The sequence below is a fragment of the Varanus komodoensis genome, unplaced genomic scaffold (assembly GCF_004798865.1).
Source record: "Varanus komodoensis strain SLA01 unplaced genomic scaffold, ASM479886v1 scaffold1, whole genome shotgun sequence".
Taxonomy (NCBI): domain Eukaryota; kingdom Metazoa; phylum Chordata; class Lepidosauria; order Squamata; family Varanidae; genus Varanus; species Varanus komodoensis.
In genome coordinates, this window is record NW_025335268.1 from 40,713,883 (window position 1) to 40,733,972 (window position 20,090).

At 39.2% G+C, this 20,090-nt stretch overlaps 2 protein-coding genes across 2 annotated transcripts in view; both read right to left on the reverse strand.

Moving 5' to 3' along the window:
* ADGB (androglobin) overlaps window positions 1-1,338 on the reverse strand; it is a 94,575-nt gene extending 93,237 nt beyond the window's left edge. The window contains exon 1 of the mRNA XM_044423149.1: window positions 1,044-1,338. Coding sequence (XP_044279084.1) covers window positions 1,044-1,117 — 74 coding nt within the window. The 5' untranslated portion in view covers window positions 1,118-1,338. The remainder of the gene's footprint in view (window positions 1-1,043) is intronic.
* A 2,449-nt stretch (window positions 1,339-3,787) lies between these two features.
* RAB32 (RAB32, member RAS oncogene family) overlaps window positions 3,788-20,090 on the reverse strand; it is a 29,397-nt gene continuing 13,094 nt past the window's right edge. Inside the window, exons 2-3 of the mRNA XM_044423163.1 lie at window positions 13,932-14,209; window positions 3,788-11,827 (exon numbers count right to left, since the gene is read on the reverse strand). Coding sequence (XP_044279098.1) covers window positions 11,678-11,827; window positions 13,932-14,209 — 428 coding nt within the window. The 3' untranslated portion in view covers window positions 3,788-11,677. The remainder of the gene's footprint in view (window positions 11,828-13,931; window positions 14,210-20,090) is intronic.

Here is a 20,090-nt window from a genome sequence, read left to right on the forward strand (position 1 = left end):
TGAATATGTTTTATTATAGTTCAGTAAAGAAACTATTTTCAAGCTATGTAAAAAGCATGTTGTGGTTATACATTTCATGTGTTTATTTTTTCCATCTGGAACCTCCTGCCAGTCAATTAAGAGCCACCCCTTCCCATTTTGTATACTCCCCTCAAGGAAAATGTCAGAAATGTGGTAAATACAGCTTCCGCTGTGAAGTATGAATCAGCTATAAGTCAGTGAGTCTAATAAAAGAAGTAAGGGTTTGCAATTTTGTCTCCTGCTGACCTAAAGCATGTGGTAGATAGCATAGAAATCATTCTGACTAGCTTTCTTTGGAGCCCAGCGCAACTTCTATTGTAAAGCTAATTATTCAAATAGGAAACTGTGGATAGACTCAACCTTTAAGGCAAAGTAGCATACTGGAAGTGCTTACAGACTGGAGAGACTTGGGTTCAAATACCTACCCAGTCATGACATCCACTCAAGCCAGTCATATCTTAGCCCAACCTACCTCCCAGTTTGTCATAAAGTAAAAATGGGATGGGAGTTTCACACATCATCCTGATCACCTTCCAAAGTACTAGAAAGAAGGGAGGATAGAAAGATAAATATACTGGACAGAGGTTTTAAAATCCAGTAACCAAATTCATTCCAGGATTCCATGTGATAAAGTGCCAGCGATTCTCAGGAAATAAAGGATTCCACAAAAGTACCAATAGCTTAGCAACAAGCATCAAAGCAATCCTCATTCGCTACTCTTAGTTATTATATATCGAAACACAGAGATGTCTACCAGGATGGAAGACAAATGCACTGTCAACCTTGGGAGCATTCCCCACTGTCCCAGATATTGTCAGGGGCTGTTGGCCAAGAGAAGGCATTCTGCACAAACTCGGACATACTCCCGAAGGGAGTTCTCACCTTAAAAAGGGTGCACTTTTAAAAGCTTTTATTTGGTGGGGCATATTCTGTAATTAGGGGGCGTGAAAAAAATGAGGCGATTTTTTTCCGTTGCAAGATAAGAAAGGGGGAACGGTCCCCAGAGATCATAAGAGCCTTACTCTTTAGAGGGAGGGCCTGTCTGAAGTACGTTGTTGCTTTTCACCAACTCCTTCTTTTTGGGAAATTTCGACATGTTCGAATCTTTAACCTCGCAGGCGTCTTTATCTCTCAGGCGGCAGCATCCGCGTCCGCTCCGTTGCTAAGAGACGATCCCTGGCTCAGTTGGCCACAGAAATAGAAAAGAAGTAGAGTGACACATGGCGTGGACTTCCGTTAGAACCGAGGTAGAGAAGAAGGAGTGCATTCACACCAGGCCATCCCATAGCCGTTCGTATTGGCACTTCCGGTCTGAAACAGAACTGGATCTGTCCTAGAATTCATCTCAAACCCGAGATTTTACCATAGAGGTGTCATGGGACAGAGCGGCCCATAGTAAAAAACAAAAACCAAAAACGTAAACGCCAAGGGTATGTAACCAAGTAACCATTTTATTTGAGATTAATTGCTCATTTTACAACTGTTCATGACAAAGGAATATTGTTGTTGCTTCAGATAGAAAAATGTATTTGTCCAGCACTAGTTTGAAAATGCATGCATTATAGTCAGATGACATTTTTAGGTACTCCCCCGCCCAAAAAAAAAAAAAAGTAATGTGTGAACTGCCTCTTTACAACTCTCCTTTCTGAAATCCCCAGCCCCCTGAAATTATGCTGGACGAGATCTCGCCACACACCTCAGTGAGTAATATTTAAGGGAACAACATACCCATACAAATATGTTCCAAGTAACACTTTGTAGAAAAAAATCCAGGGTTTTGAGGATTCTGTGCATGCAGCTGACTCTTATGTGTTCAGACCAGTTGAAGAGGACATTTTGAATTTTATTTATTTGGAACTCTTATATGCCGCCCCATTCGCAGAAGCCTCGAATTCCTTCGTTTGTGTTGTATTCAAAAGGACATTTTAACTATGCCGCTCTACAGCCAGTTTTATTTGTATTGGTGCTGTTGCCAGGGTCCTGAGAGCATGGGTTATAGTATTTTGTTATTATATATTATAATTGTTCATGCTGTTCTGTTATAAAATTGTTGATAAGAAGGGGTTCATTTTGTCTGTTAGGTTGTGTTGCAATGTTCACTAGAAAGCAAATAGCCCTGTAGAATCTACCAGTGTTGCACTATGAGTATAGTATTGCATTTATATTGATTTTGTATTTTTGCCATTGTAGAGTTTTGATTATATTATTGTATTTTGTTTCTTGTCTTGCTGTAAGCCGCCCAGAGAGCCCTACTGGCTATGGGGCAGCACACAAATGTAATAAATCATTTCTGATCTTTGATTTCCAAAATGCAGTGTTTTTGAATACACAAGTCTGTGTTTTCAGTCAACACAAAAACCTACCCACCCAGCCTCCAAACAGTTGTGCTCCATGCAGAATTACTGTGATGTGTAAGCCAACGTGGGTAGATGTTACAGAGAAAAATTGTGCTAGATACAGCTAACTTGGTCTGTCCACAATACTTTGGTTAAAACTTATTATGTGGAGGCATTGGTGATTTAAATAATGAGTACTTCCTTTCTATATCCAGCAGTGCTTTCCATTTTACTTTTCATGGATCTAGTTGTGAGAAAGGAGCTGGAGCAGAAGTTGGAGAGATAAATATTAAGTGTACATTCTGAACAGGTCTGAATGCATGTATTCTGTCAGACATCCATGCCTGGTTTATTTTTTAACTATTTGTCTTTATTGTTGGATACAATCTAATTAGTGACAGGTTTCAAATCAAATATCCAGAAGATGGCACTAGTACAGGTATCCTCCTTTTATACCAATGAGAGGCCTGTCCAGGCCAAGTATCTTACATGAATCTAGTTACTCACTGGGAGTAGTGTGTATTTTCATAACCACTGGGATCAACCCTCCAGATGTTGGACTAGTGCTCTGATCATCCTTGATGGCTGCCTATATTGAGCATGGCTGGTGGGTGTTAGAGAACAACATCCAGAGTGATAGAGGTTGTCCAGCCTATCCAACAAATGCTATGCATGCTACAGGTATTGTAGAATGTAGTTGTTGAAAATGCTTCAAATGTGTCAAGTTTCATTTAGATCCTGTCTTTTCCTGCTAATGAGAGTATATTCAAGAGGAATTCTATTCAGAATGATCCCACTGATGAAAAGAGTAGGAATTCCTGTTTCCTCTTCAATTTCCAGCACCACCTCCCACCCCTGTTCCAGTGCTTAGAAACAGTTGTTCAGAGGACCTAATGGAATGAGAATCAGGGAAAATCTCCTCTTCCCCAGTCAGTCAAAATAACCACTGAGTCAAAAAGGTGGACTCAGTGAATATTCCTGCTGACTAATGAACCCTTCTGTTTGCAGACAACTTTTGCTGGATCCAACCCATTAGAATGTTACTCTTTTCCTTCATTCTCTACTTGTATTATTCTGCGTAGCCCTTCTCCTTGTTCATAAAAGAGGATCAGAGGAGCTTTGCATAGGAAACACCAATAAAACAAAACAACATATAATATGAACCCTGTTGAAGTTGTGGTGTGATTTTACTGCCTTCCTGAAATACTGAAAGTCAGAAATAGCACCAGCTGCAGGGTACAATGACCACTTATTAGTCACTGTCAGTGGTAATGAGGTCTCTGTTGCTGCAGAGAATGATGGGTCCAATTTACCAAGAGCAATAATGTGGGCATATGGCTCCAATTTGAGGCTACTTCTAGTGAAATATCAGCTCCCAGCTACACACAGAGCTAGGATTATGCTATCAGTGAAGACAAGTGAGACAAATACATAGACTAAAATGTTTATTCATACAAAATATAAAGAACATATGAGAAAACACATTCACTAAACAAAACAGCGCTGGTAGAAACAGGAATCAGAGCCCAGAATGGATCCCATTATCTATGCATAAGACCCAGACATCATTAGCTTGCATATAAACAGTGTTCTGAGTACACGTCTGCTTGTTTGAATGCACTTGCTTTTGAAAAAGCAAAATAAAAAGTTTACTCAATAATTGTGCACCAAACAATAAATACTAAATTCAAAGTAGAAAATGTATCAAAAGACATATCCCCCACCCATTTAAAGCATTTTTTTCTAAATTATTTAGGATGTATTTCAATCCCTAAATAGGCACAGAACTGACACATCATGGTGTCCAGGGATAGCATATTTCTTTGCTCAAGAGTGTTTTGATAGGAAGGCATGGGCTGCATGTGGGTATGAAAGGTGTACCCAGAAAAGGCCAGGCATACCTCCTGTTCATGCACCCCCTCCCCATTTGCTTAGTTTGAACAGGAAAACATAATGCCAGTGAAGCATGAGGTTCAATATATGAAGATACTGCATCCATGTAGGGGCTGGATTATGCTTGTCATGTAGGAAACCCATCTGTTTTGTCCTTTTAAATAGCCACAATCAAAAGCAACAACAAAATGCTGAAGGAAGGAGGTAATTGGAGATAACACACAAGGGGGTATATCAAACATACTAAAGATTGCTAGTATATCCTGTGAAAAATGGCTGGTATAGACACAGCCTAAATCTGCCTTCCCCAAGTTGATGCACTCCAGATGTGTTAGACCACATCTATCAAGCCTAGCCAGCATATTAGTGGGAAATTATAGGAGTTGTAATCCAAGGCATCTTGAAGCTACCAAGTTGGGGAATGCTGACTGAAATATTCACCGTTTCAACTCATTCAAGTAGCGTATCTAATTCAAAAGTGATCTTAAACTTTATTATGACAGACCTCTTTTAAGTGAGCCTCCCCAAATGGGATTAATCCTACACATGTAGTTATCTGGAAGTGGCTGTCAATGAACCTGCTGGGACATATTTCTGAGTAAACCTGGCTAGAATTGTGCTGTTAAAACCAATGGTTTTGACTTGCTTGATTCCATATGAACAAGGGGAAAACAAAGACAATTTACCCACTTTAATATCTGTGGGAAAACTAATAATCAGGAAACAAAATTCTTCACAGATGAGACAGTGGCTTCACTGCCTTGTCAGTTCTAGGAATCAGCACAGGTGATGTGACACAGCACTGATTTTGTGTAGGTAAGGAAGTGTGTGCAGATAGTGTTCCACCATTCTGTATTTTGCCTCAAGGGAGAGACAAACTAGACAAAAACAGAGGAGAAGAAAAATGGGATATGGCCACTCTTGACCATTCTGTAAACCCTTCAGTTAGAGGCTCCTTTCAATAAAATTATTTCCAATACTAAACTTAGTCATGCATAAGTTGTCATGAACTACCTGCATGCTAGATTTTCTTCTTCAGGTAATGTTGCTAAATATATTTACACAGGAGTAAGGCCATCCAAGATCAATGAGAATTAGTCCCAAGTGGCAAAAGAACACAGCCCTCTGAAACTGATCTTAATTTGCTGAATCTCCTTTCCTCTTCACTCTTTTCTAGTATGTGCAGGTACTACTAGCCTCTTGTTGACAATTTAACTTACAGCTTTCACTTGGCTATCCTACATGTTTTATTTAATATTTTCCCAGATGTACCCCCTTCTGGTTAAACGTTGCTTTGGATTCAAGGTGCTATTCTTAAAAAAAACAAACAAAAACAAACCAATTTAATGTGGAATAAGTGTCAGTAAACTAACACATACAACGCTTGTGTTGCATTAAACTGGTTAGCCTGGGGCAACCTTCCCGAAGCTACTGTAATCCAGATGTGTTAGACTACAGCCTCCATCATGCATTCAGCATGTCCACTGGCAATCAGATTGAGGAAGATTGGCCTAAAGTGCCACACAAATCTTTTAATCAGTATTGATTTGGGAAAAAAGAAGAGGTTTCTTCTTTCAACTATATTGTGTCTACTCCCACAGATAAATGAATTAAGACATGTTTCATCAAGATTTTGGTCTTACGTCTTCTTTATAAGCCTCTACTTTATGCGTCCTCCTTTACCATTAATTTTACTTTGCTATTAATAGGATTCTTTTTAATTGCTGAACTTTAAAAATGAAAGTTCTAAGAAGTGCAACTGAAGGCAACTACAACTATCCCTTTAAAGAATTATATAAAGTTGTCACAATTATATCCAGGCAAAAATGGCTGAATTGCTATGAATATAGGAAGCTGCCTTATAGCAAGTCAGTGACTACTGGTCCAAGTAGTCCAGTATTGTCAATACTGATTGGTGGCAGATCCCCAGGGTTTCAGGAAAGAACTTTGAGCACATTTTTCCATCTTATTTGGAAAAGCTGGGAACTGAACCTGTGACTTTTTGCATGCAAAGCAGGTGCTTAACCAGTGGGCTATAGCCCATCCCTGTTTTTATTTATATAACATATGGATTAAAAAAAACCTTTCCAATTTGGAAATAGTTCAATAGCCTAAAAATACTGGAAATATAAGCTTTAGACCGACTTTAAGACTGCTGCTTGTACACATTTAAAAGCAACAGAATATAAGAAGCTGACCGCTCACTTCCCTAACAAAAATATAGGGCTGGGCTCTATTGTAACTTCATGCTTCTCAACTACGGCAAGACAGACACAAGAGCAGGATTTCGTTGGCTGTAGTGGATTTTTCAGCAGCTTTCACTAATATCAATTCTTCCTACTCACAATGGTTGCAGAGATTGATTGAGAGAAGGAATATTACTTTTCTACTGTTCTGCTTCTCCTCTCTCAGAAGATGGTGCTAGAAAGCTACTATGACCTGTTGGACCTGTCAAAGCTCTGCCTCCTTTTAATAGCTACCTGCTTCCTCTAGCCAATGACGATTTAGTGCTTGGCTACATCCATACGAACAGGACATCCAGTTATGTTCAACTTTTCCCCTGGGGTTCAATATGGCAGGATTTTTCATGTCTAAGTAATTTGTAAATGGACCAAAGAAAGGTGAACAAGGTGAAGTTCAATCTAGCTAAGATGTTGGTAGGGAATAGTTGGGTGACTTACATAGGACATCATCCAGGGTGGTTCTCCATAACTTGCTGAATGACAGTGAGAGAAGTGTAGAAGCAAGGACTACCTTCATGTTTCTCCTGCCCCACCAAAGCCATTGACAGATGTTTTTGGCCATCTATATATATGTATATATTTTTTGCTCTTGCTCATAACCAGGAAGTGTTGAGGCATCATATGCCAAAGTCTGCTTGCTCCCAATACCTCCCAAGGATGCCTCAAGTGTCGGCTGCAAACACTTAAGACTTGGCAGCTACAGCTGACATGAAAAGAGCTGTGATGTCTAAGAAGGCAGAGGGAGGTCACGCCACTGTAGGATTCTCAGCTCTGACTGTAGAACCCCTTTCTGAGATTGGAGTTAGAACTCCAACATATTCTGTGAATGTTTAGTGGCCACAGGATTGTACTCTTGACTGATTAAAAACAGAGGGGGACGCTCTGTTCTGAACTGGATCAAGCTCCCAGCTAGGGAATGGTCCTGTTACTAGGTTATTTTGGGATATCCTAGTGATATTTATTGCCTAGAATATGGTTTGCCTGCGTTGGCAAATATGGCCACCTCTCCCTTACTGTACAATAAGGATCCAGCCCTTCTCAACTTGATCACCATCCTTGCAGACACTTTAGAAATGCAAAATTGTCCAAAATGTGCTCTAATCACTTCCTGCCATATCTTGTTCATGAGATGAACAGTCACTAGTGCACTTCAAACCAAATTTAAGTGGGGTTTTGCCTCTTCAAGCCCTAAACAGCTGAAATTGGGTACCTTCCTAAGCACTTTTTTCCATCCATGAGTTACAATCATGCAGGAGACATAATGGTTGAGATGCCTGCACTTTTCCTAATGAAATCCCTTGCAACACACTGTTAACTTTAGAAAACCAGTTTAAATCTTCATGACATCTGGTCTTTAAGGCTTCCTGAGGTTTACCCTGACTGGTGTTTTAAATATATAGGATTTCATTCATCATCTTGGGCCCTTTTAACTGTCCCTTCAAAGTGCTTTGCTTTTGCTTGTTTAATGCACACTGTGTTGAAGGAGTTTTTAAGGCAGAAAAGTGGCTTAGAAGAAGAAAAAAATAAATATAAGACGATATAGAGAGGGGATACCACATGAGAACACTGACCTATTTTTCCTGTTACTGTTGTACAGAGCCCAACAGCTGTTACCACCTGAGCTTGCAGGTAGAGAACTTTTGTAGCCCTGTACACTGGAGATTTATGGCCAAAACAAAACTTTGGCCAAACTAACAATGCTTCCACTGCTCGCCAAGAGAGAAAAAGTTTCTTTGAAACTCAGCTTGAAAAGTATTAGATTAAGCAGAAATGTTTTTAGATTTGAGGGGTAAATGAGACAATAACAGGAGGGAGCTCTGACTCAAAGGGGCTCACTGGTGGAATGGCTGCCATGCTTGCCTCTTACCTCTGCTACGCAAGAAGATGACATCAAGTCATATACAGCAAATCAAGCTTATGATTCTGAAATGCAGGGTAAAAGGTACATGGCTGGGGCATGTGAGGAGTTAGAGGAGATTGTTTTGTCTAAACCTGCAAAGGACTGCACATTTTTTCTTCTATTTATAGAGAAGGGTAAGATGATATTCAGGACACTAAATTCCTTCCTGAATCTCCCAGCTAGAAATCTTATGCTATAAACATGTCTGGGTCTCAAGTGTCATCAAACATTACCTACAAACCTTAAACACTTTTACAATTATAGAGGCTTTGTTTTAAAACTGAGATAATGCTGAATGCTGCAACTAATGCCACAGTCTACATGCCACAGACACACTCTGGCATAACATTGGACAGGAAGACAGTCTACATAAGCTGCAACAGACCATGGGGCTCCTGTGAGCAAAACTCCACACCTATCTGAAAAGCTTATCTATAGGATCTCCCATAAAAATGTGCATGCTAATCAGTGTTTATTTTGTGAGCATGAGCTGACAGTCTGCTCCTGCTGCCCTGCACAGAGTTGATAGCAGCTCCATTCTCTCTCTATGGAGTCAGTGATCCTTTGAATTCTATAAAATGGAAATCTTTTCAGCTGCCAAGTGTTCACCAATTTGTAGCTTAATTTCATATGCCACAATTCTACTTTCTTCATACTATGCCATTTTTAAGAACCTGCCAGGATGATGGGTCATATTTTTGATGCAAGGATTCTCAAGATGATACAGGCTGGTGACAGGTAGATGTCCAATTCCACTTTTTCCTAAACTTGAGGAGAAACACTGTGCCTTTCTCTTCTAAGATTCTTAATAGTACATTCATCTCTCCAGTAACAACGTATTAAACATCTGAATGCTGAGGTACTTCAGAATTTTTAAGCTGATCAATTTTTGGAAAGTTTTAAGTCTGTAGTTGCACAAAAGAAAATGTGTTGAGTCAAGACAGAAAAAAGGTCTATAACTCCAAGTGTCTCCCACCCAGCAGAGATGGGGGACACTTTTCTGTTTCAACTTGCATAGGACTGTACCTTGAAACAGTTTTGTGACCAAAGTAGAATATCTGATAGATTTGCTATTAAGAAAGGCTAGTCTAATACTTCCTCACTGAAGGCAATACATACTGGAGATAAGCACTGGAGATAATTCTTTCTTATTGATCGAAAGAGTAACAGCAGACAAGTATTAACACGTAGTATAACATAACCATTTCATACACAGTACATGAGGTTCTTCTGGCTATACAGCTATAGATTTTTTTCTGCCCTGAGGACTGCTAGTATTAAGTAGCATATTGGATTCCTAGTGAAAGATTCTTTATATACTCTGTTAAATTACATTTTTAGCTTCAATAACTGAAGCTGAGGTAAACTGAAGATGTATTTCCCCAAAATATATAGAAAGGTTGAATGAGTTTTCTAGTTTTTTCACAGTCTCTTCATTTGATTTCCTTTATAAAGCAAGCATATTGGTTTTTTAGAAAACTACCATGAGTTATTTGTATTTCATTTAGAGTATGTAATGTATGTGTTGTAGATGTGTTCAACATTTCTTTTACTTTAAGTAGAAAACTAATGGGAATCATAAAACAGTTAGGCAAATCAAGATTAAAAGGAGTTTGACTTTGGAATTGATAGAGTGATAGTGCAGGCCTGAAAGATTAGAAATGTGTGTTGTGCTCTTTGGATTTTAAGTAACAAATTGCTTGAGTGCACAGTATAAAAACTCCAGGCCTTTGAATTTAAAAAGTGGCATTAAATCTAGCTTCAGACACATAAAACTGTGACCAAATTTAAGCCTGAAGGATGCTAGCCCAAAGTATTGCAGGCCATGTAGTAGCCAATAGGCTGTATCACTTGAGCATAACATGTCAAGGACAAAACAGGATTCACAGGTTTACCATTAACACACAAAGGTAACGATAGTCATTGTCAGGAGTCATCCCTCCAGACTTCCACAGATGCCTTCAGAAGCATCTTGAATTCTTTCAAGGTAGAGATCACATACCATTTTCTTATCTGGACAACCTTACAATGACCTTCACAGTCACTGTGAACCAGGGATGCATTTGCAAGTTGTTTTGGTATGTGAACACCCTTATGCAGTCTGATTCCTTGGGTGGTTTCCAATGCTGCCGCTGCCGCATTTCTGCTTTTTGTGTTGCACAAGCAGGACCCACCACCAACACAATTGAAACAGGAGTAAACTGCTTGTTTCTGGAATGGGAAGTCCCTTCTGCTAGTTCCATTGATCTGTTTCCTTCTGGAAATGTTCCAGCCAATTTCCAGTTGCTTTAGGAAGCACTTGCTTCCCATTGGCATTAGTGGCAGGATTGCACTGGATAGTTATGTGACAAGATACGAGTACTCTAGAAGCAGCATGATTAAGAAAAGTACTTCATTAGCCTTTATTAGTACCACCATCTACTCACTAAAGGTTCAATGGAAAACAGTTTTCTGGTTGCAGTCTGGTTTCATAAAACAATGTGACATTCTAATCAAGGGCATTTTTCACTTTTGTTCCTGGCAGAAGAAATTGTGAAAGGATTGTGCTTGTGCAAGGAAAGATAATTTGTCATTCAGGTTTAAGGGTGCACATCATTACTTATCATATGCAAGTATACTAAGTTTATTGTTTCCATTATCTGAAAAAGAAAGTCTGAAATTAACTGTTGCTCATTTGTTAAGAGGAATATCTTTAATACTACACCAGCTTAATTTTCCTGTCCCTATATTCCAAGCCCTAGACTCTTTCATAGTTTAGACAGTATAAACAAGGAACGCCTGCCACTGTGTTATTCAGTTTCTTGGCTGCCAGGTCTTCCAAAAAGACTTGGTTTTGGTGTCCTGGTGCTGAACAGAAATGAAGGGGAGAGCAAAAAAGCAAAAGAAATTAGGTATCTTAAAAAGTATAAGAAAAAATAGTGCTTATCAAAATGAACACTTCCATTCAGACTAACATTCCTATTTTAGTTCTAAAATTGCACTGTGAAGGATAAGCGTCAGCATTGAGTCTCTCATACTGACCCTTGCCTTGATATCTCACAAGATACCTGCTTTTTGTATGCCAGCTTCCACCTGTGCTAAATTGTTAACAAAGACATCACGTACTAGGTAATTCTGAAGTTCAACTTGACATAAGAAGTGTGTCAGCACCCTGGAGTGTGCCCAGCTCAAATAAAACAATACCCCACTCGGATTGTCATGATGAAGCACCGTAGCAGCTGTCCAGTTCCAGGAACAAGCACCGTGCTGCTCTCTAGGAGTGTTCAATGAAAGATAAAATGTAATTAACAGCACTGAGATTTACTTTCTGCTTTCAGGGGATCCGGGTCCAACTTTAGCTTTCTGACGTCATTCTCCTCATTAGGGAAGCTTTTGAGGTTTGCAAGGATGTTTTCCACCAAGAACCGAGCAGCTTCATCAATGTTGATATTATCCTGAGAAGATCATGAGACAAGTTAATGCTTTCCTCTGTGGAAGAATCCCAGATGGTCCAAAATGCCACCTCTTCAGCATACAAGGTCAGGTATACAGCAGCACTTTGTAAAAGATGTTTTGATCCCAGCATCTGTAGTCAAATCATCTACCACTAATCAAAGTTCCCCTAGATTGGCATGTGTTCGTTGTAATTATTGTTTGTTAAATCATTGTGCAAGCAAGCACAAGTATGGTTACCATATCTGTTAAGACTCGCGAATACTTGGGCTTTCAATCAGCTTGACTATTTCAGGGTCTTTAACCAAAGGGACAGCCTGGAATATTGAAGCTGGATCTTGATTTTCTGTTATCAGATTTGGCTTTCTATTCTCATCCTTCTTCATGTGAATGGGCATGTTAACATCAGAAGCCATAGCATTAAAAGGCAAGCTAATAATGTGTGTACAGTTACTAAGCCAACATATAAGCATAAAGTTGCTGTAAAGGAAAATGAAGTGACAGGTGATATCAGATGAAAACAGGTGAGTGAATAGCTTGCTGACTCCCTAGGTGGTGCATGTTTACTCTACATGCCCGTCAAGCAACATTAAGTATGTTTGGCAATGCTCATTTAACCATGAGTACATTTTTAATCAAATGGTAAAGATTTCACCCAACAACTTTTCTGATAAATCTGAGTGCAAGACATAGACGCTATAATGGTATCTACTAGGTACTAATTAGTGAGCTACTTTCCTTGCTGTTCTTATATATTGGCATAGATAACTTAAAGGTCAAAATTATGGACAGCTCCAATGCTCATCTTACTTACTTACTAATTACTTAATTAATTGCATTTATATATCACCCTAGTAGCCCAGAGTCTGGGTGGTTTACAAACAGTAAAACCTACCAATCCTAATAAATAAATAAATTGGCTATACCATGACAGTATAAAATAACATAGTTTAAATGAATTAAATAAATAAATATAGCATTAAAATTAACTAACATTAAAATATTTGTTAAATAAAAAGGTCTTGACCTGGTGCCGAAAAGCATATAATGATGGTGCCAGGCAGACATCTCTGGGGAGCACATTCCATAGTTGGGGCACCACCACAGAGAAGGTCCTCCTCCGGGTACTCTGTCTCCTAACATCTTTCACGGAGTGTTCCCGGAGGAGGGCTTCTGTTGCTGATCTCAGGGGATGGGAGGGCATATAGGGAAAAAGGCGTTCCTTTAGGTATCCTGGTCCCAAGCTGTTTAGGGCTTTATAGGTAATAACCAGCACCTTCAACACTTTTTATGTTGGCTAGGGCTGATGAGCATTGTAGACCAAAATATCTGAAAGATCAAGTTACCCATCCTTGCAATACATTTTATAACTTAATCCTGTACTCATTTCACACCTCACCAAATATTTGGAGTTAATTTAACTCTAAATGATGGAGTAGGGAGTAGCACAAAATTCCCTAAGAGCTTTGTCAGATCAATATTATTAAGGTGCTGACAACATTAAAACTGTTTAGTGAGCTAGAAAATGATCATTATCCAGCAAAAACGCTTAAACATTTAGCTTTTCACATTACCAAGTGCTGCAAAGCACATTACTCAGTGTTAAGGAGCACTGAGGGTCAGGAATTAGCACATATGAAAAATTCTAGGAAGACATTAAAAACTCAAGTGGGGGCTAGATATTTATTCACAGCTTTATTAGGAAAAACAGTAAAGACCATGGTTCTATTGAATGACTGACCTTTCTAATGGGAATCCAAGGTAGCATTCACCAAAGTTTAGCACTATATTTAAAAAGGCAACACACAATACCAAGAAATGTTTTAAAAAAGCCTACAACACAGTGTGCATCCATGGTTTCAATTTGTTACAGCTATTGGAATAAGCCAGTTTTAAACCACCCCCTGAAAATTGAACAGTGAAGTAGTTTGGAAGTTCCCCAAACCTCATTTTGGACCAATGTAACAAACAGCCATGGGCATGCACATTACAGGATGAAAAGCTCTGTGGAGTAATTAACATCTGAGCTGCTATAATAGCCTTTATTTATCACAGATATAGGCTTAAAAACTTGACATCCTCTTCCTATTTTAGGAATATTCTTACCTTAGCAGAGGTTTCAAACCAACCAACAAAGCCTCCATCTTTGCAGAACTGGTCCATCTGAGAAAGATTTTGGCCACTGTCTTTCTTCTGGTCACATTTGTTGGCAAGTAGGACTGCAGGGATCGGACTACCATTTGGAAGAAGCACTTTACTGTCCAAGTCAAGCTTCCATTTGGAAACTGCTTCCAATGTTGATCCTCTTGTGACGTCAAAGACCACAAAAGCACCTACAGCTTCTTTATAATACACTCTGGTCATATTCCCAAAACGTTCTTGACCTGAAAGTCAACATGGGTAAATATTATGGAAGACGGTACTAAGTATTGTTTTTTTTAAAAGTAGCTAAGAAAGAGCATTTATGAAAGAGTTAAATCAATCAAAATATTTTAACAACAGAGGTACACAGACAGCTTGAAGGCAGCCAAGTCCAGTTCCCCAGAATATGTATGCCAACACAGAGAGTGATAAAGGCCAGAGGTAGGCTACACAAAATTTTGGAGAGAGAACTCATGGAATTGCAGGACTCAGGAATCTAGTTGGTATCCAACCTGGACCTGTTCAGAGGACACTGCCCTACATTTAACAGAAAATCGTTACTATTTCCTATTGCTCTAGCAAGCTAGGCTTGCACTAGTATTGTTTTACGCTAGTGCAAAGCTATCTGTGTTTGTGCTGGGACATATTGGAAGCTACCTTATGATTTTGTTGTCATCTCAGCTGCATGTTGGGCCGACATATTACAAACAGTTTTCACCATTATATTTATGTAAAACATTTATAGACTGCCCTATAGCGGTGGGAAAAATACAGTGAGATTAAGGGACTGCTTTGGCTAAAGGCAAATTCATATTTAGTCTCCATACAAGCATCTAGGGAGCCTAACTGAAAAAGGACCAGGCAATTAAGCTTTTAAATATCAAGTAAAGAGAAAGTAAGTTGATACTGCCAATTTATTGCTGCCTGGATAAACAGTGATCCTTTTACTTGGCCAGTTGCCTATTTGATTGGGGCCTGGAATGGAAGATATTAAGCCTTTGGTTTAACTTTCCCATTTGGTATTTTGTGCAAGACTACAGTTTTCTTTAAAACATTGAGAAATCAAGAAGGTGTATGTGTTTAGAGGTCCATATTTCAAATTCACTCATTTTGCAAGGTGGGCTGAAAGATGCAAATAGTATGTATTATCTCCTTCAAGAACTTTGTAAATGCATGTACCATGCTGCAAGTGCATACACCAAAAAGAACAAAAGCATCCCCTGAAATCTGTATACCAAATTAACTCCCACCTTCTGTTTTTAGTGTGAGGGATCTGTGTGTAACATGGTATCAAAAACAGTGTTCTCATATACATTAGGTCAGACTAGATGGCCTGGGAGGGCCATTGGAGGTCAGACTAGATGGCCCAGGAGACCCCTTCTGACTCGCTCTGTTTCTATGTTATTTAAAGAAAACTGTTCTATCATTTTATATAATTTACAAACTTCTAAAACTTTTGACTTTGGCAAAGGACAAGGAATACCTTAAATGAATTATTAACCTTGACTTTTGGGACTCCCACCTGCTCAAATTAATGCCCTATATGCTCCTGTCGTTGGGGGTGGGTGGGAGGAAAAGACCCAGTTAGCTGGCATTGCAATCCAGCATGTGACTATACTCTTCAAACCTAACATACATTACCTGTTTCTACACATTATCATGCAAAATGTTTTAATAAATAAATAATAAATAAATCCCGAACACCATGTAAGATCTATGCAAGGTTCTCTGTTTGCATAATGCTAAGTCTACTACTACGAACCTTCTGCTTGTTAATGTGGATAGACAGGTGCATATTCTTCAGGTACATGCAACATTGCTTTTCATGAATTCTGTTAACTTGTAAAGACTTGCTGACAGTTTGAATTCTATAATTCGGGTCAACTGAGATACCAACTAAAAGGCCTTGTAATTGGAAGGCCCTCTTTAGCAGGAACAAGCAACACCTACAACTACTGCTTAATGCTTACAATGGACTGAGCGCCATATAGCTTTGAAAAACTGGAAGACCAAATACCAGTAGTGATACATAGGAGAACAATGCAGTTGAACATAACCTCCTGTATGAACTGTGGCTCCCCAAGTTCCTGCTTTCCCCATGTGGTGTTATGCTCCAAGGACAGGCATGCTTAGAATACAGGTAGACGGTTGCAACTAGGAGAGTCTTTTCACTGGGGCAGCTCTGAGAGGACTGTAGTACACCTCTTTCACATACAAGTCTGTTAATACAGGTCCCATCTTTTGAATTCTTGCAAACAAATAACCAATAAACTGATCAATTATCTAAGCCATTGAAAATGCACTATGTTGGCAAACCTGAAATACAATAACTTACTATGATCAAACTTATACTTAATATTACCTTCTTGTAACTTATAGCTAATATTGCATTCAAATAAATTGCACAGTAACAATCAAATGGAAAGTGAGTATATTTTGAATATATAACAATTTTATATCTTCAAATTACAATTATCTATCATTCAATACAAAAAACACCAAATAAATCATAACTAAACTTTTGACCAGAGTTCTTTTTCAGTGGTCAAATCGATCAAAGTTTCCCATACAAATCCACATGATGTAAACTACAAAATCTCCACCTGCAATTATAGGCTTATTTAATTTAAAAACAGGTATTGCAAAAAAAAAATAAATTTACACAAGTTCACCCATATGGGCTCTCACTTACAGAACTTGTCAAAACAAAAATGCTTGTGATTAGCCAAATTGTATTGGAATAAAAAGATCTTAAGCCTCAGTGTAAATTTACACCACTGAAAAAAGGTGGCTGAATTCTTGGCAAACTAGCATGACTTAAGATTAGAAGACTTCAATTTTTAAAAATTTATTGCTGGCCTATTGTAAGATGTTGAGCTAAGCTTATTATAAGATGTCGTGTGTTTCTTCCACTGCCAAAGAATTGTTTTGATTCAGTAGATCAGTAGCGCCGGTGACCTAGGAGTTCCTCTCAATTCCTTACACTTTGTTTAAAAAAATGCAAAAGATTCTTTCATTCCCATTAATTTTTATTGGTTTTTTGAAAGTTTACAACAACCACCACCAACCTGCCCTCCTGATTATAATTTTCATGTTGTGGCTACATAGTGTAACACTTGTATTATTACAAGCAATTCTAAGCACCCCTTCTTATGCTCACACACAAATAACCATGCAAGCAAGCAGCATGTGCCCCAGGCTTCTATTTCATAAAGACAACACCTCATTAAGTCTAGTGGAGCCTGTGGACTGAACTCATTGGTGCTCTGAGAAGCAGGACAGGAAGTGGTTTGTGGTGGCAGTGTGAGGAAAGGGAAACAGGAAACAGGTTTCTCCTCTTCCAGAAACCTCCAAGAACAGGGCCAGAAATGAGAGGGGGAGAAAGAGAAAGAAAAAAGAGAATTTTCAGCATAAGAATTTCATCAAAGTCCATGTCAGAAATAGCGACAGAGTGCAGCTTTAAATTTATAATCCATAAGTGGACTACAAAAACAAACTGCAGGGGAAAACTGCTTGTACAGTTTTGTTTTTGGCAGCAGCTTCTTATGAGGGCTACTGCCCTTGATGGTGTGTCGGGTGGTACTCCGAACAGATGGCCTATACTGACTTTATTAAATCCAAAAGCCACCACACCCCAATTCCTCTCTGCCTCTGCCCCAGCTTTTAGCTAAAGTGTAATATGCTCCCATGAGGTTTGTGTCCGAGTAAACTTGTAGAACTTCTTTCTTGGTAATTTAGAAGTCTTCTTGGCTGATTATAGACTTTGCTCCTATGCACAATAGTGGTGAGTCCCACTGAACACAGTGGAAGTTACTACTGGATAAATACAGACTGACTTGTACCATGAAGAAATTTAAGAGAGACATTCTCAAGTTTGTTGACACTGAAATGTGCATTTCACATTTTTAACTGGCACAGGCATAGTTGCTTTGGCCTACAAGTTGTTCATCCCTGACACAGATGATCCATTGAACAGAAAGTGAGCATACATATGTCCATGCAGCACAAAAGAGAGGGCAAGGGAATGAAAGGATGGAGGGTGTGGTGGGTGTGTGGATACAGGTCAGAGGGGGCAATGAATGTGTGCAAGAGTAAAAATAGGAGGGGTGCTATTTCCTGCTTCACCTCAGGCAGTAAAACATCTTGGGCTGTCCCTGGCAACATACAAATGGATTCCAAGCAGTTTGCGGTTTCCCAGGCAATTATATAGATACATGGCCACAGTTCAGCATTTTGTCATCCACTGAAATGAAGTCCTAAGGTGAACTTGACTATGATGGTGTCAACACTGCCCATGTGTCTGTACAATGTGCCAATAGGACCTGTCACCAACACAACAGAAAGCTAGCACTTTTTTGGAGCAACCCTGAAAATAAGCCAAAAAGCCAATTTGTACAATGGGTCTGGCCGGCAGAAATTTCTCCCATGAGCTCCACTGATCTGTTCCATTCCAGAAATGGAGGCTGCTTTAGGAAGCACTGGCCTCCAGTTGTACAGACATATGGGCAATCACTTCCAGCATGTACCTAAATCCAACCCCAGATGAAGCACACACAAAATGCTACCTGGATCCTTCTCTAAAAGGATCCAGGTCCCTGCAAGAAAAAAAAAAAAAAAAAGCAAGGCTGTGTTACATGTCTTTGACCATTCTACATATTGAGCTATTAGAAGGGCAGTCTCTATGTGTGCATCAACTTGACAACACACATTCACTACTCATAACTGTACATTCAGGGTGATGTGTGCATAAAACAAAATATAAATCAACAGATACCTAAAGAATTCATGTCTTATCTTCAAGCTGTAGAATATTTTTAGTGCAGGCAGTTCAGATACAAATCATCCAGTGATATGAACAGCTTTGAGGAGAAATCCAGAGTAACTGAAGAAATGATCATTTCTTTTCTATATCATTAAGCTTATATAGAGCATGGGCAAAACTTGATTTGCAATACTTGTTCTGAGCATACTTCTGCCTTGTCAGCCAATGCACTTTTAATCAGAGCAAGTTAGTAACAGACACTATCAATATTTAAAGGATGTCTGCATACACCAGAGCATTACCTCAAGTATGCATAGAATTCTTAAAGCTATGACTATGGCAGTGTTCAGAGTCTTCTTTGATTGAATTTCCCCATTTTCAGTTATATCTAGCAGGCCTACATACTAACCTGGACATTATGGAAATACCACACTGCAAACAAAACTAAACTGCTATCTTTGAAACCAGACATGGTAATCTTATCTCTTCGTAAGCTATATTTATTTACTTCTCTGTTTGTACCAGCATTCCTTGAAGATTTGGCAAGCCCTGTACTTCACACCGTCATGCAGAGCAATCACCCTTGCATCTGGCTATCCATGGAGCAGTGCAAGTACCAAGAGGGCAGAGCCAGCACCACACATGATGCTGTGGTCAGGACCAAAGCGTGGATCCACTGCTGCTTTCTCCATGCATAACTTCTCCTTGCGGAGAACTACTGGATAAAATTTATGTTTGCTCTATGGAATAGCAACAACATACATCCCAAATGCATGTATGAAATGCTCACAGATCCTCAGTGGCAACAAACCAACTTTCCCACACACAGTTCATTTTGCAAGCCATTTTGTGTCCTATCTACTGGCCTTAGTTAAAGTCCAAACTGAGAGGGAGATCTAGGGCCACTGAGGAACAGTAACAATCACAGTCTAACAACTAGCATTTCACATGCTTCCCCTTTTCATTGCATCCCCTTTGCCAACTGGCTCTCCACAAGTTTGCCTGGGAATGAGCCAAGACTGCAAAGTAAGTCTTACATCTCTACACATTACTACGTGGCATTTCACAGCCTGGACTGAAGCAACCCTCTCATTATTCTGCTCCAGCAATTATTCTGTATCACAGGTTTTAAAAGACGTTAACTTCTAAACTGGCAGATATGCCGCAGCACATTTTTTTTATTTCTCTTCCGCCTGATGAAACTTAAAAGACTATTAAAGTTCTGAGGCAACACAGAAATATTGGCTGGAACGGTTAAAGGAATGACCCAATTTATACAGGGAAGTGTTGTAACCTTCTGTGTGCACTTCCTCTCCATTTCTCTAGATACTGAATCAACTGCTGCATTGTCCTAGAAGTTA